The following is a 22,854-nucleotide window of genomic DNA, read 5'->3' as shown; positions in this document are numbered from 1 at the left end:
AAAAATGAACTCTAAATATATTATTATTATTAACAATAATATTTAGCATTTATTTAAAAATGAACTCTAAATATATTATTATTAAACTAAATAAATATTATAATGTTCTAAATTATCCTTAAACTTTTATCTCCAAATCTAATTCTTTTTATTTAATTAATTTCTCAATTAATTAAATATAATCAAATATTAAAATATCATAATAATCTTCTATTAAATCATTAATTAATCGTTTTAATTAATTTCTTTTATATTTAAACTCATGCTTAGATCATGCGATCTAGAAACCTTTATTAATTTAGTATCTTTTCCACTTTTAATTTATTTAAGAAACTTTAATTGATAAAATATTTATTAATTCAATTAATAATAATATTTAGCATTTATTTAAAAATGAACTCTAAATATATATTATTATTAAATTAAATAAATATTATCACATTCTAAAATTATACTTAAAATTTTTATTTCCAAATTTAATTCTTTTTATTTAATTAATTTCTCAATTAATTAAATATAATTAAATATTAAAATATCATAATAATTTTCTATTAAATTAAATCATTAATTAATCTTTTTAATTAAACTTAATTAATAGAAAATACATCAAGGACTCATAAAGCAACATACGAAAACCCATCATAGAAAAATACATACTAAATCAAACAAAAGGGTTATAATCACGAAATAACATCATTTGATGTATTCGGAGGGTACTTAACTCAGATACTTGCCCTAATTATCAATTAGGACAATTGGCTAAAGGGTTTAGGAATTGGACTTAAGAGTTTATCTCCCCTCTCTTACCATTGAGATAATGCGATAGGGTACGCTCATCCTGGCAATTCAGGGAAGTCGATACCCGGTATCTGCAACCTGCATAAAATCCACGTATGTACAGACACAATATTCTAAGCTAAACAAACAATGGCAGGAAGTGGTGCATCATGTAGATCCCGACTAGCAGGTGACTACGACTCCCTTCCTTAACCACATCAGAAACACCATACATAAAGAAAACAAACACGCACACCATACACATGCAGTATGGGGTAAGTATCCATAAGAAAGCACGTGTGATAATAAACCATCTAACTAATCATCATCGATAATTGAAAACATTGAATAATCATCATACATGCATGAAATATAGAGTACCAAGTCATCTCATCATATAATAAATTGAGTGTAAAACAACATCTGATAATCTGAAAGTAATGCTACTAAACATCAAGTATAAAACTGGCCTAAAAGAGTTTGGCAATTAAAACAAAATGTGAACTAGGAGCAGGCACTACATGAAGATTGGATGGAATAAACTATCAATATGTATTCATGCATTGACCTTATTGTAAATAAAATTATCTAGTATATAGGTCACTAGAGTATGCCCCTTTCATAAGATGTAATGATATAGGACTTCGGTCCCGAGCTAGACTAGAGGTTTTCTTTTCCATTCTTTCCTACCAATCCCTGTTTGAACGGAGAAAGCTGTTGTTACTTTTTGTTATTAATAAAATTTATCATGGCCTTGGCCGTTTACCGATCAAAAAATTTATTAAAAAAGCTCTTGTTTTCCTATTTATTTAGAAACTTATTTGCTTGTTATCTCCACTTTTATCTCATGTTTTTCTTTCTTTTATTTAACTTTTGATTTTCAGAATTGATTGAAGTTTTAGTTTTTAAATTATTTTATTTTATTTTTTAAATTAGTTTAGCGAATAAGATATTTGTGGGAGGAGTTGCTATTTTTTAATATCTTTTTATATTTTTCATATTAATTTTTCATAATTAATTTTTTGACGAAGATTTTTTATATGATTATTAATTTATATATTTAAGCCGACACACTTTAAATTAGTCTAGGTTTTAGTTTTTATAATTATTTTAGTATTCACTTTAAACATGTTTTTATAGATAATAATTTATTAATATATGATAAATTAAATAAATAAATAATATTCATTTAGTTTATTAAAATAATTAAATTTTATTTTACTTAAATTGAAAATTAATTTTAATTTAATTTATGCACATTAAATTATAATTTTAAAAAACATTAGTAAACATCTATTGGTTGGAATTGCTAGTTTATTATATTATTTATCTTTTTAGGATGGGGATATCACACAAGAGCACGCTCCAACAAAAGCTTCTCCAATATCTCAAACATTCCTAAAAGTAAAAGATGTATGAACTTTTAGTTTTTTACCCTTTTAGATCACACTCAAAGGTCCATTGTCATGAAGAGGAACATCATACGCAACCCAGAAGCTCTTGAATCTTTATCTAATGAACTGTGGAAAATTAATGCCAGTTATTCCTATAAGGCATCTAAAATCAAACTTTTTCTTTTCCAAAATCATATGATGCAAAATGATAGAATGAAAATGCCTCTTTTGGCACATAACAACTCTTCCTCTTCACAATTTGCAACTCACCTAGAGCTAATTTCTATTTAACCAAAATATGTAAATGACCACCTAACTAGTCAAATTATTTATTTCTCTTTTTTAGTTATGGGGCCTGCTTTATTTTGCAAATGAAGTGAATAAATTGTGTTGATAGATAAAATATTACTAGCTAAAATCCAAACAAACCCCTCATATTCGTGAGTGCATTTTACCATTTCACGTTTATTAAATGATTTACACACTTGTGATATTGCTATCAGGATTTAACTGTGTGATTTTGAGTGAAACTCATTGACCCATGTTTCATGAGTAGTGTTTCAACATGAATCCATCTCTCATGAGAATAAATGGAACACTTAGCACTCGTTGGATCTAGGTGATGCTCACAAGGGTGAAGCACCGAGACTTCCCGAGAGGTCACCCATCCCAGCACTACTCTAGCCTGAGCGTACTTAACTACGGAGTTTCCTCCATGGTTAAACCCAAAGCTTGCAACCCCATTTGCAAAACCTTCACCAAGTGTTGTGCCTTATGAACCATTCATTGGAAAGCCCCTTAAGCTCATCAATTGATAAGTAGGAGATAATTTCCACGGCAAGTCAAATTGTGATATTGCTATCAAGATTTAACTGTGATTTTGAGTCAAACTCATTGACCCATGTTTCATGACATGAATCCATCTCTCATGAGAATAAATGGAACACTTAGCACTCATTGGATCTAGGTGATGTTCACAAGGGTGAAGCATCAAGACTTCTCGAGAGGTCACCCATCCCAGTACTACTCCACCCTGAGCGCAAACATCCTCCTAGGAAGTCTCGGTGCTTCACCCTTGTGAACATCACCTAGATCCAATGAGTGTTTTAAGTGTTTCATTTATTCTCATGAGAGATGGATTCATGTTGAATCACTACTCATGAAACATGGATCAATGAGTTTGACTCAAAATCACACAGTTAAATCCTAATAGCAATATCACAATTTGACTTGCTGTAGAAATTATCTCCTACTTATCGATTTACACACTAACAAACAAGATACGAATAAAAAATTGGTTTAAAAAGCAGCCAAAAAAATAAAAAACTATTTATAGGTCTACCACCCTAGGGTTCGTCATCTAGATGGTTCATTTGTTTACAATGATAAATCTCTTCTTAACCCTGATAGATCAAGACGGGTTTCACAAGAATTCCTACGCAAACAACTTCGATATTAACCATCTTTGGTTTTATTTTTTCTATATACTAGCAGATCAAGCATAGCCTTACAATAATAATAATGGTCTATACATAGAGCTACTCGCAAATCAATCTGATCAAAGAGAACTTTCATACGAAGGTGAGATCATGATTTATGCACAATACCAGGTATCAAACATACAGCTCTCGGCCATCAAGTAGAAACACATTAGAAGACTACCCCAGAGCTTTGGGTCGATACGTTTATGGTAAATACCACCACAATAGCTCTTGGTCATCAAGAAGATGCACATTGGAAGACATACTCAAAAGCTTCCATTCAGCGGGGACCCAAAACAAACCAATGATAACGAATTAATAAATGAGATCAGACAAAGAACATACAAATCCTACCTCAAGTATATCTTATGAATAAGCATAACAAGGTTAATATAAATATGTAATCAAGTCACTACCTCTGAACCACTGAAATTAATCAACATACATAACATAATAATTAATACAACTGTGGAACTAAGTGAAACACAACAATTCAAACATAGTAAATAAGATATTTCTGGAGTACAAATCTATTCAACATCCATAGCAATCACGAAAACTGCACATATATAACTCATAAAAAAAATGTGCGACAAGAAAATGAGGGCACAAAACCCTGTGACCCTTAAAAAATGACTGACAAATGGAACTGAATAGCTGCTATCGAAAAATAACGTATTAAAATATCATTAAACAACACAAATACAAGGGTCTATCCTTGAAAAGCTCCATGAGAGGGGGAAAAAACAATTGATAGAGAAAATTGCCTCTTCCAAAAAGTATTGTTGGAAAGAGACGAGCGTATTACAAACTCAATCGAACCTATCTACCTTAAGCTTTCAACTTCTCAAAAGTCAATTCTTCTCTAGTGAGAGAAACGATGCTCTCCATCTCTCTCTGTATAGCTGTTAGAACTCCTTCTTCATGCTCAAGTATTATCCAAATGGAATTAAAATCCGAATAATTGAGTGGAAAAGTCAGCTGTTTTTTAACAAAAGTCGATTTCAAGAATTAGTTAAAAACCCATTACAGTGATTTGAAACTCACCTATGGGAAGCCAACAGTTTAGAATTTCCCCGGGCAGAAAGTAGAAATTTGGCTTTTCATTTCAATTTTGTTCATTTTTTTCATTGGGAAGAAGGTGCCCCTTTTCACCAAGGGGTAATTGCAAAAAAACTGGAGCAATTTCAAGCATGCCCTAAGGGAAACCAAAAGTTCTGAAAATGGCCCCAATACACACATGTTGCTTGCATAAACCGGAGTTCAGTGGATGATCTCCTTGGCTAAAACTTGCTGAAATGATTTCCTTTGAGGATGAGCTTTTCCTGGAACCAATATGGATCAATAGGAAAGCAGCTAACTATGATCTCAGCAAGGATAGTTTCTGTGCATGACTTACTTTGTTTCCAGCCACTGGTTAAAAAGGTGAGGAGTTAAAAACAGGCAAAATATTGCATTGGTTTCTTTAGATTTTAGACAGATGACTGATACCAAATTAATTTACTTGCTTATGTTTTTGGCAACATGCATGGTGTGAGCATATCAATAATGTGCTACTATTATCCTCATTTCAGGAAATAAAACCACATGTCAAAAAGAGAATTTGGGAAGTCCATTGATTACTCTTAAGAAAGGAGGAAATGTTCCGCTTCAATTAAATGGGTCATAACGTTGAAAGTGAAGCCTGTCATCTTATGATTATACAATGCAATATACATATGAAGCTGTGAGTTGATTGAATAACTAATAACACCGATTTAACATTTATTAAGACATGATACCATCAAATCAATTGAAAATAATAATCCGACATAAAACAACATAAAATGTTGAGAAATAAGGTTATAACATCTTAGAAATACAGAATGATTTCTCTGCCTGGGCAAGTCAACCCATAAATGTTACTATTTATTCTCATATGTACAAGTTGAAACTCATTAACTAGGCTACATACCAGTCTTTTTTTTTTTTCAGTAAACGGCCGAAGCCTTTTTGATTATATTATGGGAAGAACAGAGAAGAAAACCTCCAGTCTTGCAAGGCTACATACCAGTCTTAACATACAAGAAACTATAGTCTATTTTATTGATCTAAAAAAATTGATAAGCTTTCAGGAGTAAGAAATTGAACCTTACATGTTCAGCACTTGCTTTGACAGTTACTGAAAGCAAGTTCAAATATATTCCCAAAGAACTTGTACCTGAAAGAAAAGTAAGTCCACACTAGCCATCTTCTTTGTTTGTTTTTTCCACTTTTGTGGGAAGACCTATATCCAGACCCTGCACCTGTTTGGTACTTGCCATGGGAGACACTGAAAGCAACTTCAAAAATATATTCCCAGAGGATCCAACTTATATCTCCAAGTGAAATAAATCGATCTTGGCCACCTTTGCATTATTTCCATTTTCATGGAAAATTACTATATCCTCACCCTACACCAATTTCATTTTAATGTCTTTTCAAATTCAAAAATATCATTTATATTTTGGCAACCCAGCAACACCCTGAAATCCTTCAGATCAAATAGCTTAATACATTCATAATTAATATGAAAGTTTCCTTGATCAATCAACCACTTCACAAGTTTTAAAAGACAAAAATCTGTCTTTGGAAGGAAAGAATCATATTCTCCTTATTTTCTTGTTAGTCTTCTGAGAGAAAAAATAATAGGATTGCTATCTTTTCAAAGATAAATTCCACTCTATGCTCTCATGAAAAGGATGTGCAAAAGCATGGAATAGCTTTTGGCTGCACACCAAATTGCTAACAAAACCTGCACAAGAGCAGCATTTGATTGCATAGTGTGTACAATAGGACTGTGTAGCAAACCTACATAGCCCTATATTACAATTTACAATCACCACAAATGGTGGTCAAGATCATTGAATATAAATTTGTTCTGTGGATTAAATAAATAAATATCATACAAGAATGCATTCCACTACAACCTGAGCTCTCTTCAAAAGCACAAGAGCAATGGGCAACTTTGTCTGGACTCTACCATATGATCGCAATATATGTAAGTGCTGACTACAGGTATAGCAGGCCTGAATTGAATCTGCTTCTGATACAAATGTAGAATGCGACAGATGCTGTGCTCTTCTTTTTCAATGTCTCTGAAAAATCAGGGTGAAATGCTTCCCTAAAAATTGAACTTGCAAGTTGCAAGAAAGATGAAGCCCAGCATACGCCTATTCATGGAGCCAATATCAATAAGACCTGTTCATGTTGCTTCGCTACATACTGTTAAAAGGTGTAGCATTAAACTCATGGAATGCCACTTGTAAAATTGATAGCATTTTTCCCATCTGCTGATGTGCCTTAATTATTCCAGAGCCAATATGCTACATAATTGTCACACTATTTGTCAAGCAACAGAGATGGCATGGTCCATTAAAAACAATTACTCTCTCGATCAAAATTTGTTGTCACCTGATAATTGAATTAAAGATGAGGAGATGAGCAGGCTTAAAATCAAAACTTGATTTCATGTTTACTGAGTTACACTTGCTATGATGATGGAACACTATCTTCCTTGAAAGGCATTGACTGTGATGAGCCCCCATTCACTGACTTGTCAACGCCCCGAACATCATACTTTTCAATTACCCTTGCACGATTCTCTGACCACCACACTTCAGCTTGCCGCTCACTAAATCTTTTGCGACTGCATGAGTATGGACATTTTAACCATGGTGAATAAAACAGCGTAATTAATAAAACAAAGACAAATGTTACATCACTTATTTTTAATGCCATACAGTAATCAAAGCTAGAATGTTCCCGACACATACCCTAAATCTACTAGAAATGGTTTCTTATAAACTGAAACAATTCTAACTTTATCAAGGCAAGTAGAAACACTGGAATTGGAATTAGAAATTTTTACAATACCTGAACCTCACTCGTCTGAGGCCTTTAGTGCCATTTTTTAGTAACATGAGGGTCAAGTAAACACCAGGCTCATCTTGTTCAACCCACTCTCTCTCAACTTCAGGTCCATTCTCTCCTGCAGAAAGTCTATTCATTGAATTATCTATGCTTTGATGAGCTGTAATCTGCCTTTCATCATCATTAAGAGACCTGGTACTTTGTAGTTCCATGTGATCTCGAGCTGCAGTTAAAGGACCACTGTGAAAAGAGCGTTGAGAAATGATACCAGCCCCATTGAAATGATCAGTTGTAGAAGCAGTAACATGTTCATATTCTGGAAGAACTCTATCTTGAAATTCTGCGTCAACTGTCTGATTTGTGTTCAGATGGTGTATACCATTCAAGGTTGGGGCATTAAAATAAGCAGGCCTTGGCCTTTCATTCTCAGAGACACCAACTGGCATCTTCTCTGCCATATAATTTAGCTGAAAAATAAGTACAAAAGCATGATCAATCAGATAGCCTAATGAATGGGTCATTTACCGAATCATAAAATAAAAAACATTGGAAATTTTCTATCCACAAAAAGCAAACAGAGCAATAAACACCAGATAATAAAATTGTTAGACTACCAGAACTAGCAGTATACAAAAAACAAAAAAGTCATCTTCCAGACAACAAGTATACATCAAGTAATATGTGGGAAGACTGTTGGTAAGAGTGTAGACAATGACTTGTATTTTGAAAACCCCAACCTATTGTTGGGGGTCAAGGGGCAACACCTCTAGCCAGGGTTGAGGGGTAGCGCCCTGTCTCGAGGCATTGACTGGGGCACCCTCCTTATCAAAATACAGGGCAGAGTCAAAGGGCAGCGCCCTCACCACCAACAATTTAACACCTTCAAACTCCAATCACGCACATCATTTATGTGATTTAAGATGCCAAGAAAAAAGTTGAAGCTAGAATATAGAGATTTCATGTACTGCCACAATGCTACCACACTTCTGCCAAGGTACTCTCACGTTGTTGCCAAGTGATTCAGCCAATGTGTACTAGAACCCTTACTTTTACACACCTCTCAATGTGTGAAGCTGCTAAACACCATACAACAAAACCAAATTTGTCCTCTCAACCCCATAGGGAAACAATGATGGACTTACAGCTAAGCAATCTTGTACAGCGTATGATAGGGTTGGAGGATGTTGTGGAGGTGGTCTAAGTTGTACACCATACAGCAGTGATGACATCTCAATGTGCAAGTTTGAAGAGCTTGTTCATGGTACCGCAATGACTTTGAAAGAACTTTTACACTGTACAGTAATACCTTATAAAGAGCTTTTACGTCATACGAGAATATCTTTGAAAGAGATTTTACACCATACAGTAATGACTTTGAAAGAGCTTTTACATCATACAGTGAATGAGCATTTATGTCATTCTAAAATTAGTAATTTTGGAAGACACCCTACGTTGTGTGATTTCCATATGCCAGACAGCCACCAAAAGGATTGTTGTGAAGAGTCATAAAGTATGAGCTGATGGGCACCCCATAGGTGGAGCCAAAACACTTTTTTTTGTACGGAAGTTTATGCAACAAGACAGAATCATGGTGGACGCCATAATATTGTGCTCATACATTCTCTATGAATTGGTAAAGTACTTCTACAAGGGAACTTGTAACTGTACAGTCCCAAATGATTCAAGTAAAATGTTGTGTCGATGTTCGGTGTCAAACTGATCTAGGCCATAGGACACGCTCCTCATCACAAAAAAGGGTAGAGTCAAGGGGTGGCACCCTCACCGGCAAGGCCAATTTCACACCTTCGAACTCCATAGCACACATCATTTTCGTGACTTTTTAAGATTTAAAATGTTGAAGAAGCTAGAAAATAGAGATTTCATGTACTGCCACGATGCTATCACACTTATGCCAAGGTACTCTCATGTTGTTGCCAAGTAACTCACCCAATGTACTAGAATCCTTACTTGCACAGAAATCTCAATGTGAAATTACCGAACACCATACAACAAAACCAAAGTTGTCCTCTCATCCCTGTAGAGAGACACTGATGGGCCTACAACTGAGCAATCTAGTACACCGTCTGATACAGCCATACGGCAGTGATGACACCTCAGTATGCAAGTTTGAAGAGCTTGTGCATTGTACAGTAGTGACTTTGAAACAGACATTACATTGTGCAGTAATGACAATGAAAGAGCTTTTATGTCATAAGGGAATGACTTTAAAAGATAGTTTATGTCATACGCTAATGACTTTGAACAAGCTTTTATGTCATACAGTGCTTTCCCTGCACTTTCGGCTACAAATGCGTCTACCAACAACATCCCAACACCTCACGTACTTCTAGGCTCTAACTCATACTTATTCTCCCTCTATCCGAGCATATTTGGTTCAGATCATCTAATGATGGGTTCTCCTGAGATGGACAGATTCTCAATGCCATGCAATATGTCCGCCAATTCAAGATTTCCTTCTTCACACTCATTGTCCAACATTGACTGTATGTAAGTGCTACAACTCAAGAATTGTCCAATTGTTTGTTCTCAAATATTTCTCTCAACTTTCTTCTTCATTCTCTTTGTTCTACGAACCTCAAAGATCAATTGATCACTTGGTCTTAACCACCTCTTGGCCTCTTCTCACCTTTGTTGGGAATTGGAATCCAAGAGCATGAATCACAAAATGCTGACTCGGTTTCTTTTGGCAAACAATGCCAAATGTCTACTGCTAGACCTAGTAAATTACATGAATGAAATAACCACACAAATGGCAGTACATACCATATATAAAAGTAAAACATATCTTTATTCATTAATGAATTCATTACATTGACGATCAATAATGGTCAGCCGAGGATTACAAATTCATCCAACTATACACCACTCCCTTGGAGGTACACGTAGTATCCCCTTCAAAATAAGATCTATATAATTAAAATATAAATGAATAGATAAAAAATAAATAAATAAAATAAAATAATAATATAATGGTAGAGTTATAATTTATTATAATCATATTATAATATTACATAATATATTCATATTAAAATATGAGATCAAATATTCCTATATAAAAGAATAAAACATTAATAATATATAAAGTGAGTTGTATTAATATTAATAGAATTATCAATAATAAATAATAACATAATAATATTACTAATAATAACAAATAATATAATGAAAAGACACTTGTTTTCTCATATCAAGGTATATAAAGAATATTCAATCACCCAAAAAGATACAGAAGAAAAAATAAGATATATAGAATTTGGTCTGCGAAAAGTGTTCAGTTTGAGGAATAGAAGTAAATTATGCAAGGTCCCGACGAGGGACACTACAAATGGTATCAGAGCTATGATCTTGCCATCCTACAGGGAAAGGACAACATGAATTAAAGAATTATGGAACTCGGCAAAAAAAAATGTAACTAAAAAGAGATGTGACAACCCAGTCATCAAAGAAAAGTGACAAACTCAATATACAAATCGAACAGAAAGTGACAAGATTGACATCAAAATTAACTCGTAAGTAGAACACAATTTCTAACCAAGTCAGTAAATAGAGGAGATTGCACAGAGAACCAGATAGAGGGAAGAAAAAATATTGGAGGTAGAGAAAGGAACATCACGAAATACCATCTAAATAGTGCTCTCACTGGAACACAAATAAAAAGCTTAGACTAAAGATCCCTGATTCAGATCTGTAAACCATTTCAACAACAAAGATCGCATTTTGGAAGCCCCAATCAGATATAAGATACATTACAATCCATGAAGTAACAACATCCAAAAACAACAATATTCATAGACATAATAATTCATATCTACGCAGATAATAGTAGTATACAACTAACTATAAAAATCAAACAAAAATAGTGTAACGATATAAAATATCCAGACAAAAATCATGAAATCTAAGTTAAATGAACCATGCTAGGTTCATAAGACTTGGCAGGAGGAAAATACATGATCTACAATAATTCTGAAATGTAAAATAGCGCATCATCCAACTATATAAATCATAAAGCTCTTAATAGTGAATTTATCTGACTTACAAGGAAATTGAGACTATATCTCTATGACAAAATCAAATATAGGTGATACAAGTCAGCTACTATAGACCTGATGTGAATACAATTAAATAGCAATCAATACTAAACATTGACCAATCAGAAACTAATAACACATGCAACATTTGATAGTATATCAGATTATTATGTTGACTGGGAAGCAAAGCCAGATGTTATATTCAAATAAAGGAATGCACCCAACACAAATAAAATGATATCACCATTCTAAAGGATATATGTGCATCTTGAGCACTGATTGCAAATATAAGGAATGTTAAATTTATTTTTGATGCTTTATTGCTGATTGAGAGTGTGGGCCTGCAACATGTTAAATATTCAGATTGAACCGGTGATATTATAATATCTACTGTTCCCTTATCTTTAAGCGATGCCTGAATTGCATAGAACAATAATAGGGTTCATAGTGGCGGTGTATATATCAAGGTGACAATCCAACACAAAAAAAAAGCAATGTTTATTAATTGAAACGGAATTGAATAAGGAAAGTATATAACTCTATGTTCCCCCGAGTTCCCGAGATGGGGATGGCAAGGGACAGCAGGACGAGTTGGGACAGCAAAAAAAAATTGTTGATTTTGGGGACAGAGGGGGACATTACGACACAACATATTTAAAGGAACCAACAGTTGCCAAGAGAAACACAAGCGTCAACCAACCGACACAACATCTCCAAGAGTGACAACCAACAGACAATTAGTACATTGACAAACAACCAATACTATCAAATATAACAATAAGAGGTGTATACTGACTACAATGACCCAGCTTGCTCAGATTAAAATATAGATGTCCAGTGATTGACATTAGCAAGGGGAAAAACCTGAGCTTTGAAACGTGGCCTTTATTAGTATATGTTCATATACAAAATTATAATAGATAATTCTAGAAAACAGCTAAAACCTATTTTACGAGCTATGCATTAACCTGCACAAGATTTTATGCTCACATGGTACAACCAGTCCATAAAAGTGGATCAATCACCAAAGAACACACTTCAATTCACTGCATTTTCCTATCGCGTAGAAATAAACTGTAATTTATGAAGTAGTCAAAGCACTAAGGTTTCATAATCATATACTTAATGTATTTCAATATTACAGAGAAAGATCTATTTCTTCTATAAGAGATTATACCTAATTTAGTCATTTAATTGAGTTGGTGTAGAATTGCACCTGTTAATAAGTTCCCTTAAGATATTAAGAATATTTAATATTCTCATCTAGATAACTAATAATGACATGTTCACCTTAAGTTGAGGTACACAAATGTCAATACGGCCTCATCACTCCTTAATTTAAAGGAGTCAGGTGGCACCTCTATTCAGTCAAGGTCTCAGTGTTAGTCAGATTGAGTAGGACTGATCCACAGATTGATAGCTGAATTCTTGACCTATTAGTTGGGTTAATTAACTCGCCTCCTCATTGGAAAATGATTGAGTTAGAAATCATGACCTCTTGAACATGTCATCTCCCTGATTCATGCATCTAAAAACAGCTATATATTTGCAAGACTCTTTTGTATCTTTTCATATCCTCGATATTGAAATAGCTGATATTTGCATTCTACATTAATTGGGTTTGCTTGTAGTTTGTGTGACTTATCTTCATTCATCTAGATCTAGTTTCCTGTGCTTGGATTCTCATTGAATCTTACAAATTGATTCAAAATTCAACTAATGATAGGAATTCTCTTTGATCCAGATTCCAAACAATGCAAAATATTCAACTTCCATTACCAAATTTTAAGCATTTTAATATAAAACTGTAGAGGGATCTATTTCAATTGTATGAAGTTAATTTAGTTTTTTCCTTGAATCCGAACTCAACTAATTATTGTCGGCAATTCTATATTGTAGCCGACAGGTAGAATTGTATCCAAAAGGGCGCATGATGATTGAGTCAACCCTTCGAGAAAGTATATCTACATCGTCCGAAAGGGACTTTCGAACATCATCAGAATCATCATAATCATATTGTAAGCATTGGAGTGCATATTGCGCATATGAATAAAGAATCCGTTATGTGTTATATCTTATTGTACTACATGCGATAAGTATCCTTTTACCCTGTACAGTAAACATTTGGTGTCATTGTCAGTCGAACCTGGAATGAAGGAAGTGTTATGAAGATTAATGTTGAATCTACTTAACAAAGATAAGAATAAGATAAAAGATAAGGATGAAATACGAACAGCACAAGAAGTTCTAATTTTAGCACAACAGGCGAAGCGCAAACAAAAGCTTCAGTAGATTATCGACAGACACCGAGGGGGTGGAGCACAAACGGAGGGAGTGCATTCACCTAGCAGACCGAAGAGTGCTGAGGAATTGCTAGAAGAGACTCGATAGCGATTGAATTTGGTGGAAAACGCAAGGGAAGAGATCCTTAACTTGTATACACCGAGGGTAGAGAATCCGAACGAAAGGGAAGTAACTTGTAAAATTTAAATAACTTGATGAGCGACGACTACAGGCACAATGGGGCACGAAGGTTACACAAAATAGGGGTAAGGCATGGCATGACAAGTATTTAAAATTGAACAAATTTCAACCAAGCCAGTTAGTTTTAAACTATAATGGCCATAACAAGATCAAACAAGGAAAGTTCATAGTGAGTGGGTAGGACCATATAAGATACGCGAAGTTGGCGATAATGGAGCAATCAAATTATGGATGTTGGATGGGAAGGAAGTGCTTGATGCAATGAACAAGTCGAAGTTGAAAATCTATCATGAAAGATATAACGTGCCTCCGCGGACGAACAACTAGAGATAGAATAAAAAATAGTAATGTATATATGTATATATGTAAGATAAGTAAATATAAGTATAAAAGGAGAATTATAAATAGAGCAATGACAAAATTATAGTGACAACATCGTACGGCTGTAAATAAAAGGACTAAAGCACAATTCAAGAGTACGCCATCTATAAGACAAAAGAAGGATTCCATATGGTAGTCAATGAACCATGGAAGACTGTATGGACGACATATGTGGTGTGGAAGACCATACGACATAAACTAGGGTGGAAGACAGCACAGGGAGCAACCCCGTACGATTAGAGAGAAAGCAACCACAAAAACTGTAGTGAGAAGGCTAGTGTCATACAGTCGTACAACTATGAATGTGTATGGGCATTTCGTATGGACATAAGGGAACACCATATGACATATGACTAAGAACACAATAGGCGATACCGTATGACCTTCTATAACAAGGAAACTTACATTTTGAAAGGACACCGTACAGTAGTATCTAAAGGACAAAGTCATACGGACTGACGGAAGAAGAGATCCTACAGACACCACCGTACGGTCGTATAGACAACACCAAGAAGCTCACAAAGAAAAGCACCATACGATCTGGGAGAAATCGAATGCAAGCAAGGAAAGTAGATCGTATAGACCACCGTACAGACACAGAAGAAGGGTGATAGGAGATTCTTTCCAAAAAAAAAACTCAACAAATCAAAATAGTTCATAATGAATAACATATGGTGCCAAAGGGAAAGACATAAACAGGTAGTGAAGACAAAAGCGGTTGGCAAAAAGAGTATGGGATTAGAAGAAAATCACAAAAATGGTATGTTCCATGGACTTCTGTGTGGATTTAAGGGTTCCAATTTGGTCTTGGCGACAGGGGCGTTGCCCCTCAACCCCGCCCTGTACCAAAACAGGAAGCGGGCCTGGGGCTCTACCCCAAGACCCTGCAGGGGCCCTACCCCTCACCCCCACTACCCCAAGACCCCGCAGGGTCCTTGCCCCTCGACCCCAGTAGGGACGTTGCCCCCTAGACCCCCGATCAGTTCAGTTATCAATCGTGGGAAGTGTGACAAGTTGATGAGACCTAGAAGTGCTGCAGGCATAAAGTGCCTGTCTGCCAAAGGTGGAGAGAGCACTGGAGCAAGCCTTTCAAGAGGGATGCTATGCTTTGAGGCACTCGGAATAGGTGTTAGTTGGACTTGAGGTTGTCTTGTTGGATGCATAGAGAGCTCGGGAGGAGTTGAACATCCAGTTGGAGGCAGTAGAGTGACACTTGGCTCAGTATACCCAGGAGTTGAAAGCAAAGAAGGCGACACGGGTGGCTACCAAGGTCAACTTGGCTAGGGAGACAGTATTGTGTTAGCAGAGGCTACAAATGCAACATGTTTTTGGAGACTAGTTTGGTGTAGGCACGGGAGGAATGTGAATGTGATATAAAGGAAAAAGATCTATCCTGTTATAGTTAGTCACAGTTAATATATTTCATTTTGTTAATCTGTCTCGGTAATTTTGTAATTGTCATCCGGAGACGACTTTTCTTTTTGGGGGGATGATGTTGGTAAATTCTATATTGTTGCCAACGGGTAGAATTGTATCCGAAAGGGCACGTGACAGTTGACTCACCCCTTTGGAAAAGTATATGTACACCGTCCGGAAGGGACTTTGGAACATCATCATAATCATATTGCAAGCATTGGAGTGCATATTGCATATATGAATAAAGTATTTGTTGTGTTATATCTTGTTGTACTACATGCAATAAGTATCCTTATAAATTTTAAATTAAGCAATATTCAATTCCAATTACATCGATTATAATGACAATGATAATCCAATAGTCCATTCAAACGATGTACATATACTTTCCCGAAGGGGTGACTCAACCGTCACGCACCCTTTTGGATACAATTCTACTTGTCGGCTACACTATGGATCTTACCGACATCATTCCCCAAAAAAGTAAAGTCATCTCCGGACGACAAAATAAAAAACTCAAAACAACTCAAAAACCCATTACATCAAGATTTAGACAACTAGGAAGAGTGATGCGTCCCTGGTGTGGTAGGCGTTCGTGCTCTAAGCTCATTCAGCTCTGCTCATAGCTCACATGGTTGCTCAGTCTATACCTTCAAATCTGCTTCAACCTCCATCTGAATCTCCAAGGTTGTTTGCATCATCCGAGCAATCTCTCCAAGTTTTGTCTTCTCCACTGCCACCCATTGTAGCCAACTCTATCGGGCCAAAAATGTTGTCCTCTCGGATTGCCAAGACGCTCTCTCCGACTCCCAAGCTGCCTTTTTTGCAACTAGTTCTACCTTCATCGCTGCTAACCTAGTAGTTGACTCCTCCCGAGCCCTCTCTGTCACTTCCTGGTCTACCTGGCTCCTCCGAAGGGCATAATAAGCTTCCCTATATATCCAGACTATCTCCTGAGTCAGAGCCTCTATGAAGCTCTCCCCAATCGACTCTCTCATGGTGGCCCAATCCTCACGCATCTCTAAAATCTCAACTTTAAGCCACCCGCACTCCTCAAAGCAGACTAAAAAGGCAATTGGGCACCCTACTCTCATGAGGTATATGACGTGCTCTAACTCCTTTACCACTAAATCTAAGGCATGTGTCTGTGCAAAGGGCCACCGCTCAGCAAGCTCGAGTCGCCATATTAACAATAAATGCCTCCACACCCTCTCCCATCAATGCATTTGGCCCTACTATAGGTTGCTTGATGCCCATAGCCGTCTTCACTGCCTCTACCATCCGCTTAGCAGTGCTCTCCATAGAGAAGTGTGGTATCCCATCGATCTGAGTCGGGTGACTCTCCACCTGCATGCCTACAAGATCTCCTTCTAGGGCTACTTCCTACGTAGGTGTGAGAATGCATGTCGCCCGTGGTGCTGGTGTGCAGTTAAACCTCATACTCAAGGACATGCTCAACCTCTAAGATTTACTTTCTCTGTTTGTGTAAGAATTTTCCTTAGGGCAAAATTCACCCAAGAACTAATAACTCAAACACAAGCACAATTGTAGACCAGAAAGAGAGAATATGATCAGAATGACGATATATTCATTCAATATGCATTAAAAGTACACTAGGAGTGCCTGTATATAAAGGCCTCTGAGATACATCTAGAATGCCTCGGAATCAGCTACATGATAAGTCATACAACCAGGCACATGTCCACTAGATATGGGTTATCCTCCATTAAGCACGGAAGTGCGATGATGAGAGGATAAGCCTACAAGGGTGTAACACGCAAATCAGTGTTGTAGACAACATGTGCTAAAATAGAGTTGCGTACTTCTGTGTTGTCAACATGACAACTCAAAAAGGTACACACTCCTAAATGTCTACAAAATAAAATAATAAAATAATGCATTAACCTAAGTAAACTTACTTGTAAATAGTAAATACGTATTTACACCAACAGTTTGGATCCTCCACTAGTGTTGCTAACGACATTGCATCCACCATAACCACTGCGTCTAAACCTACCAGATCCAAGTGAACACCAAGTGTCGTCAAAGCCTCACTCATTTCTATCTCCATCATTCCTTCCTGAGTGTCTATATCATCATCAGGTACAAGTACCTCAGCCCCTGCCTCTAGTATGGCTAGCAAAACCTCTCGAACAAGCTCAACATTACCTCAGGAACAGCTGTCGCCGTCGATGATAGATGTGACTCTATCCCCCCTACGGCTATGGCCTCCGAAATGGGTAGCGTCTTTGTAGCCGGTTGAACCGCAATGGTAGCCAAAGTCATCATCACTGACTGTCTAAAGTGGCCAAACCCTAGAATATGTGTGCCATATGTACCCACTGGAACCAAGTGTGTCATCACCGAGAGTGTCGATCGCGAAAATAGTAATCGTGTCGCTGTAATCACTTCCACCTCCTCATCATCTTCTTCGTCCTCCCCATCTGTCTCGCTCTCATCGAAAGAAGTCTCCTGCCGACCACTATCAGTATCTCCTCCATCTGGTCTCGATCGTTTCTATCCAACTGTGGTTATGTTGCCAAGTGTATCGAGGTGTCTCCACGGCATGATAGGGGCTTCGCCTGGCACAAGTGGTCCAAGCTTGGCCTCTAGCTTGTCGTGGGGAATCATCAGCATCGTTGCCTCCAAGAATACTCCAGCTGCATAGTGTGGCATGTAGAATGTCTTATGTTGCAATGTCATAAATCCATACATCCTTTCTGCTAACGGTGCAGCCCAATCATATTTTTCCCTATATGATCCCATTCATCATCACAACCTGTGGGAATGAAATGTCTAAAGCATAGTTGGATCCTGTGAGGCGACTTTTTACTAAGTCCATAAGACAATGCCAGTGTCCTTCCTGAACATTGGACTTCTTCAGTCTTCTACCCTTCAACGTGTCCATGAGGGCTTCTCCGTTTGTGTCAAATCCTCGCATACCAACTGTACCAATTGTGTCTTCACCTCTCGACACAATTTTCTCAATTTATTGTCGATTTTCCTTCCACCCTATGCATGACCGGGTATTCCGAATACCCGTGTGAAGTGTGGTGCTCTGAATGATATTACAAGGTCACGTCCAAAATAGGCAAACAAACTGGTTCAAGAGAACCTATCATATGTCTCTATCATTGTGCATAAGAACCCTTTGTAGTCTTGAATGCAAAATACAAGCATTTATACTGCCCATTCAACCTATGCCTTCCAAATGTTGGTTTTCACCAGATGGTTATCAGGTCTCTGCCACCATTTCCTACATTCTGCTCCCTTCAAACCTTCAAACGAGACATTTTGTGCTGTGAGATGATCGGTTGCAGCTAGCTGTGTTGTTTGCTTGCCTTTCTTTTTACTTGCTCCTGTGCTTGTGCCTCTAGCAACACGTACTTCTAACACAAAGGTTCACGTTTCTATTCATAGTTACGCTTGTTGTATCTTCCTCCAACTTCTTTTTCCAAGCCCTCTTTACAGCTGACTACATAATTGTCACTTCCTTGTCTTTTTGTTTGAAAAAGACAAAAACAATTAGGTCAGCTGTTGGAATCCCCCGAACAACTTTTCCCGAGTGCTTGGCTGGTACGGCTGTACGGCTTCACCTCCTTGTTGTGATCTTCTAACTAGGACTTGTCGTACAATAACTACTCCCTACGTCTTCTACTCATTGATGTACTGTCTTAAATTGATGTACTATATACGGTGATGATCTACTCTATTTTTGTTTTGCTATCTCTTATTGTACGGTATGTTTTGAGTGCTTCTTCTATGTTTGCTCATCCTTGTGCACAAGTGTTTCTGCTACAAGTCGTATGGCTCTGCAAGCTGAGTCCATATGGCATGCAATCGTTGCCTAATATGTTGTTCCCAGCCATACGGTATGTGATGATGCTCGACAACTTTACCAACCCCGATAGCGGCGCCAAATGTTTATCGTACAAGTTAAACGGATACTTATCGCATTAAGGTATTAAAATGTAACCCACAACAGGATATTTTATTCATATAAGTAGTATGCAATTTCAATTACAACGATTACAATGATAATGATGATCCAATAGTCCATTCGGACGATGTACATATACTTTCCCAAAGGGGTGACTAAACCGTCATGCGCCTTTTCAGATACAATTCTACCCATCGGCTACAATATGGATTTTACCGACAACAAATGTTAATTTTTTCACCTAGATAGGACTTTCTAAGAGAATTTAAAACTACGAAAATTTTGAGCCCTCCTCTTGATAGAGTTTGGATTAGAGTTTTTATGGGGATTCTTGCAGCAAACTAGCCTTGTGGAGGCAGGTGTTTCGGGGGCAAAAAATTCAGTGTGAAGGAAAATAGGAGGCAACAACAGGATGTGCCTTCTCAGTCATGGAAGGATGTAAGAGATCGATAGTTGATATGAATTCAAAAATGTGATTAAAATCCTAAAAGTAGCGTGTTGCCTAAATTGGAAACTCTGCAGTCTTTTAGGAGCAGAAATTATTCTTAATAAGATTTTCGAATACATTTCCTTTGCTTACTATTCCACAAATGTAATGAGGTGCAGATAGGCTTGTTAATAAAAAAACTGACTTATTGCCTTTTACCTCCCTTGCTAGTTCTAAGAGTAGTAGGATGACTTGAAAAAATCAGTAAATGACAGAAGTCACTTTTAGTAATCAGTTTATTATCACCATTTGCGATCCCTTTTGGTTGGCTTTCTCAAAGGTGAGTATCAGTTTATTTGGCTTGTGTCCCAAGTTGGGCATGGATAATGATTTAATGCATGTTTAGTTTGACATAAGTTATGCTTGTTATATATGGCATATCATTGCTTTTACCAAAATAGATGGTTTGATCAGGTTTCAGTTTTGGCTTTTGAATCGTGCTTGTGTGGGATTTTGATTTTCATGTGTCTGTTTTGCTTGTTATGTTATTCTTTCTTTAGGTCTTAAGGTTCATTGCAAGCTGGACAATAGCAACAGGGTATGCTTTAAAGTTTTGTTTTCCAAACTTATTCTGCTCGATCTAGTATAGTGTATCTCCAGCAAAGAGGTATGGAGGATAATGGTTGCCTGCACTTATGTGCAACATTGTTGCGTATTTTAAATTTTTGTGATAAGCTATCCCAGGTTGTTCCCTCTGAGCAGAGTTTCCACCCATCCTCCCTAACAATGTAATGATGTCAGAGGAGGATTTAGAAGATGCTGCGGATGATGCTAGTGACAGACAAGGTCTGAAAATCTCAGCAGGTTTTAATTTGGATGGTTCAAATTTAGTTATGATCAAGACACAGTTGTGTCAGGTTTTTAATTTGGATGGTTCGAATTTAGTTATGAACAAGACAAAGTTGTGCAGCTGGATATACACAATTCAACTACTTTTTCTACAACTTGCAATTCGCAGTAAAAAGTTTGCTGGTTAAGCACATGCGGGCAATGGAAGGCACCATTATGTATATCTTCCCTTGATTGTCAAGTGGTCAATTGCAAAGGCCACCAAAAGGTCTAAAACTATCCATGGAATTAAATTGTGGAATTAGGACAACCTGTAGAAAAGGGTGATGTAGTACTTAAATCTATGATTGCAGCAGCTAAGAGTTGGAACAGCCATATGTTTCATATAGATAATGAGTTGGAATTGGACATAGGAACCTAATTAATTGATAACTTCAAGGTGCCTGGCAGCTTTAGGTACTTAAGACATAGTTCAAGTGGAAGATTGCCACCTCTATCACTATCGAATTTTATTTGGCTCTGGATATGACTGAAGAAATGTCTAATTGTTTCTGACTATTGATGATATATGTTGATGATATTGGAAAGAAAAATGACTCCTCGTATTGGAGGATGAGCTTGTTTACTGTACAGGTTAAAAGGATACTTATGGAATGTAGTACAGTAAGATATAACACAGCACAAATACTTTATTCAAATACACAATATGCATTCCAATGCTTACAATATGATTATGCTCATTACAAAGACTCTAATCATTCCAATGATTATGGTGATGATCCAATGTCTCTTTCAAACAGTGTACATATACTTCCCAAAGGAGTGACTCAACCGTCACGCACCGTTCCGGATACAATTATACCATCGGCTACAATATAGAATTTACCGACAACATCATCTCCCCCCCCCCAAAAAACTAAAGTCATCTCTAGACAACAAAAAATATCTGAGACAGATTAATAAAATAGAACAGGTCTTTTTCTGTCACATCACATTCACATTCCTCCCGTGCCTACAGCAAATTGGTCTCCAAAACATGTTGCATCTGTAGCCTCTGCTAACACAATACTGTCTCCTTAGCCAATCTGACCTTAATAGCCACCCGTGCCGCCTTCTCTGCTTCTAACGACTGGGTACGCTGAGCCAAGTGTCGCTCTACTGCCTCCAAACTAGATGGTCAGCTACTCTCGAACTCTCTATGCATCCACCAAGACAGACTCACGTCCAACACCTACTCTGAGTGCCTCAAAGCATAGCACCCCTCTTGAAAGGCTTGCTCCAATGCTCTCTCCACCTCTGGCATACAGACACTCCATGCCTGCAACAGCTCCACATCTCATCAACTAGTCACACTTCCAAACACTGATAACTGAACTGACTAGGGGTCTAGGCAACAAGCTGCCCCCGCAGGGTTCTAGGGCAAAGCCTCAGCCGTGCTCCTTGTCGCAGTACAGGGCGGGGTCGAGGGGCAACGCCCCCATCACCAAGACCAAATTGGCACCCTCAAATCCACAGAGAAGTCCAGATCAAGCATTACAGACAGAGAATAGAGAGGACCATACGGTAAGAAAGGCAAGGGTGGGAAGGCTATAAAACACCATTGTACGGTCTAGTAGAAATCAAATGCAAGCAGGGAAAGTAGATTGAATAGACCACCGTATGGACACAGAAAAAGGGTGATAGGAGGTTCTTTCAAAAAAAAAAAAAAAAAAAAACTCGACAAATCAAAATAGTTCATAATGAATAACGTATGGTGCCGAAG

At 37.0% G+C, this 22,854-nt stretch overlaps 1 protein-coding gene across 1 annotated transcript in view; it reads right to left on the bottom strand.

Moving 5' to 3' along the window:
• Positions 1-6,192: 6,192 nt before the first annotated feature.
• LOC149532145 (PH, RCC1 and FYVE domains-containing protein 1-like) overlaps positions 6,193-22,854 on the bottom strand; it is a 56,443-nt gene continuing 39,781 nt past the window's right edge. The window contains exons 4-5 of the mRNA XM_089811782.1: positions 7,547-8,010; positions 6,193-7,319 (exon numbers count right to left, since the gene is read on the bottom strand). Coding sequence (XP_089667908.1) covers positions 7,163-7,319; positions 7,547-8,010 — 621 coding nt within the window. The 3' untranslated portion in view covers positions 6,193-7,162. The remainder of the gene's footprint in view (positions 7,320-7,546; positions 8,011-22,854) is intronic.

This window comes from Cupressus sempervirens, chromosome 11 (genome assembly GCF_028749045.1).
Source record: "Cupressus sempervirens isolate cs-2001-9-10 chromosome 11, ASM2874904v1, whole genome shotgun sequence".
NCBI lineage: Eukaryota > Viridiplantae > Streptophyta > Pinopsida > Cupressales > Cupressaceae > Cupressus > Cupressus sempervirens.
The sequence above is the reverse complement of the archived record's forward strand: the minus strand, read 5'-3'. Positions and strand labels throughout refer to the sequence as shown.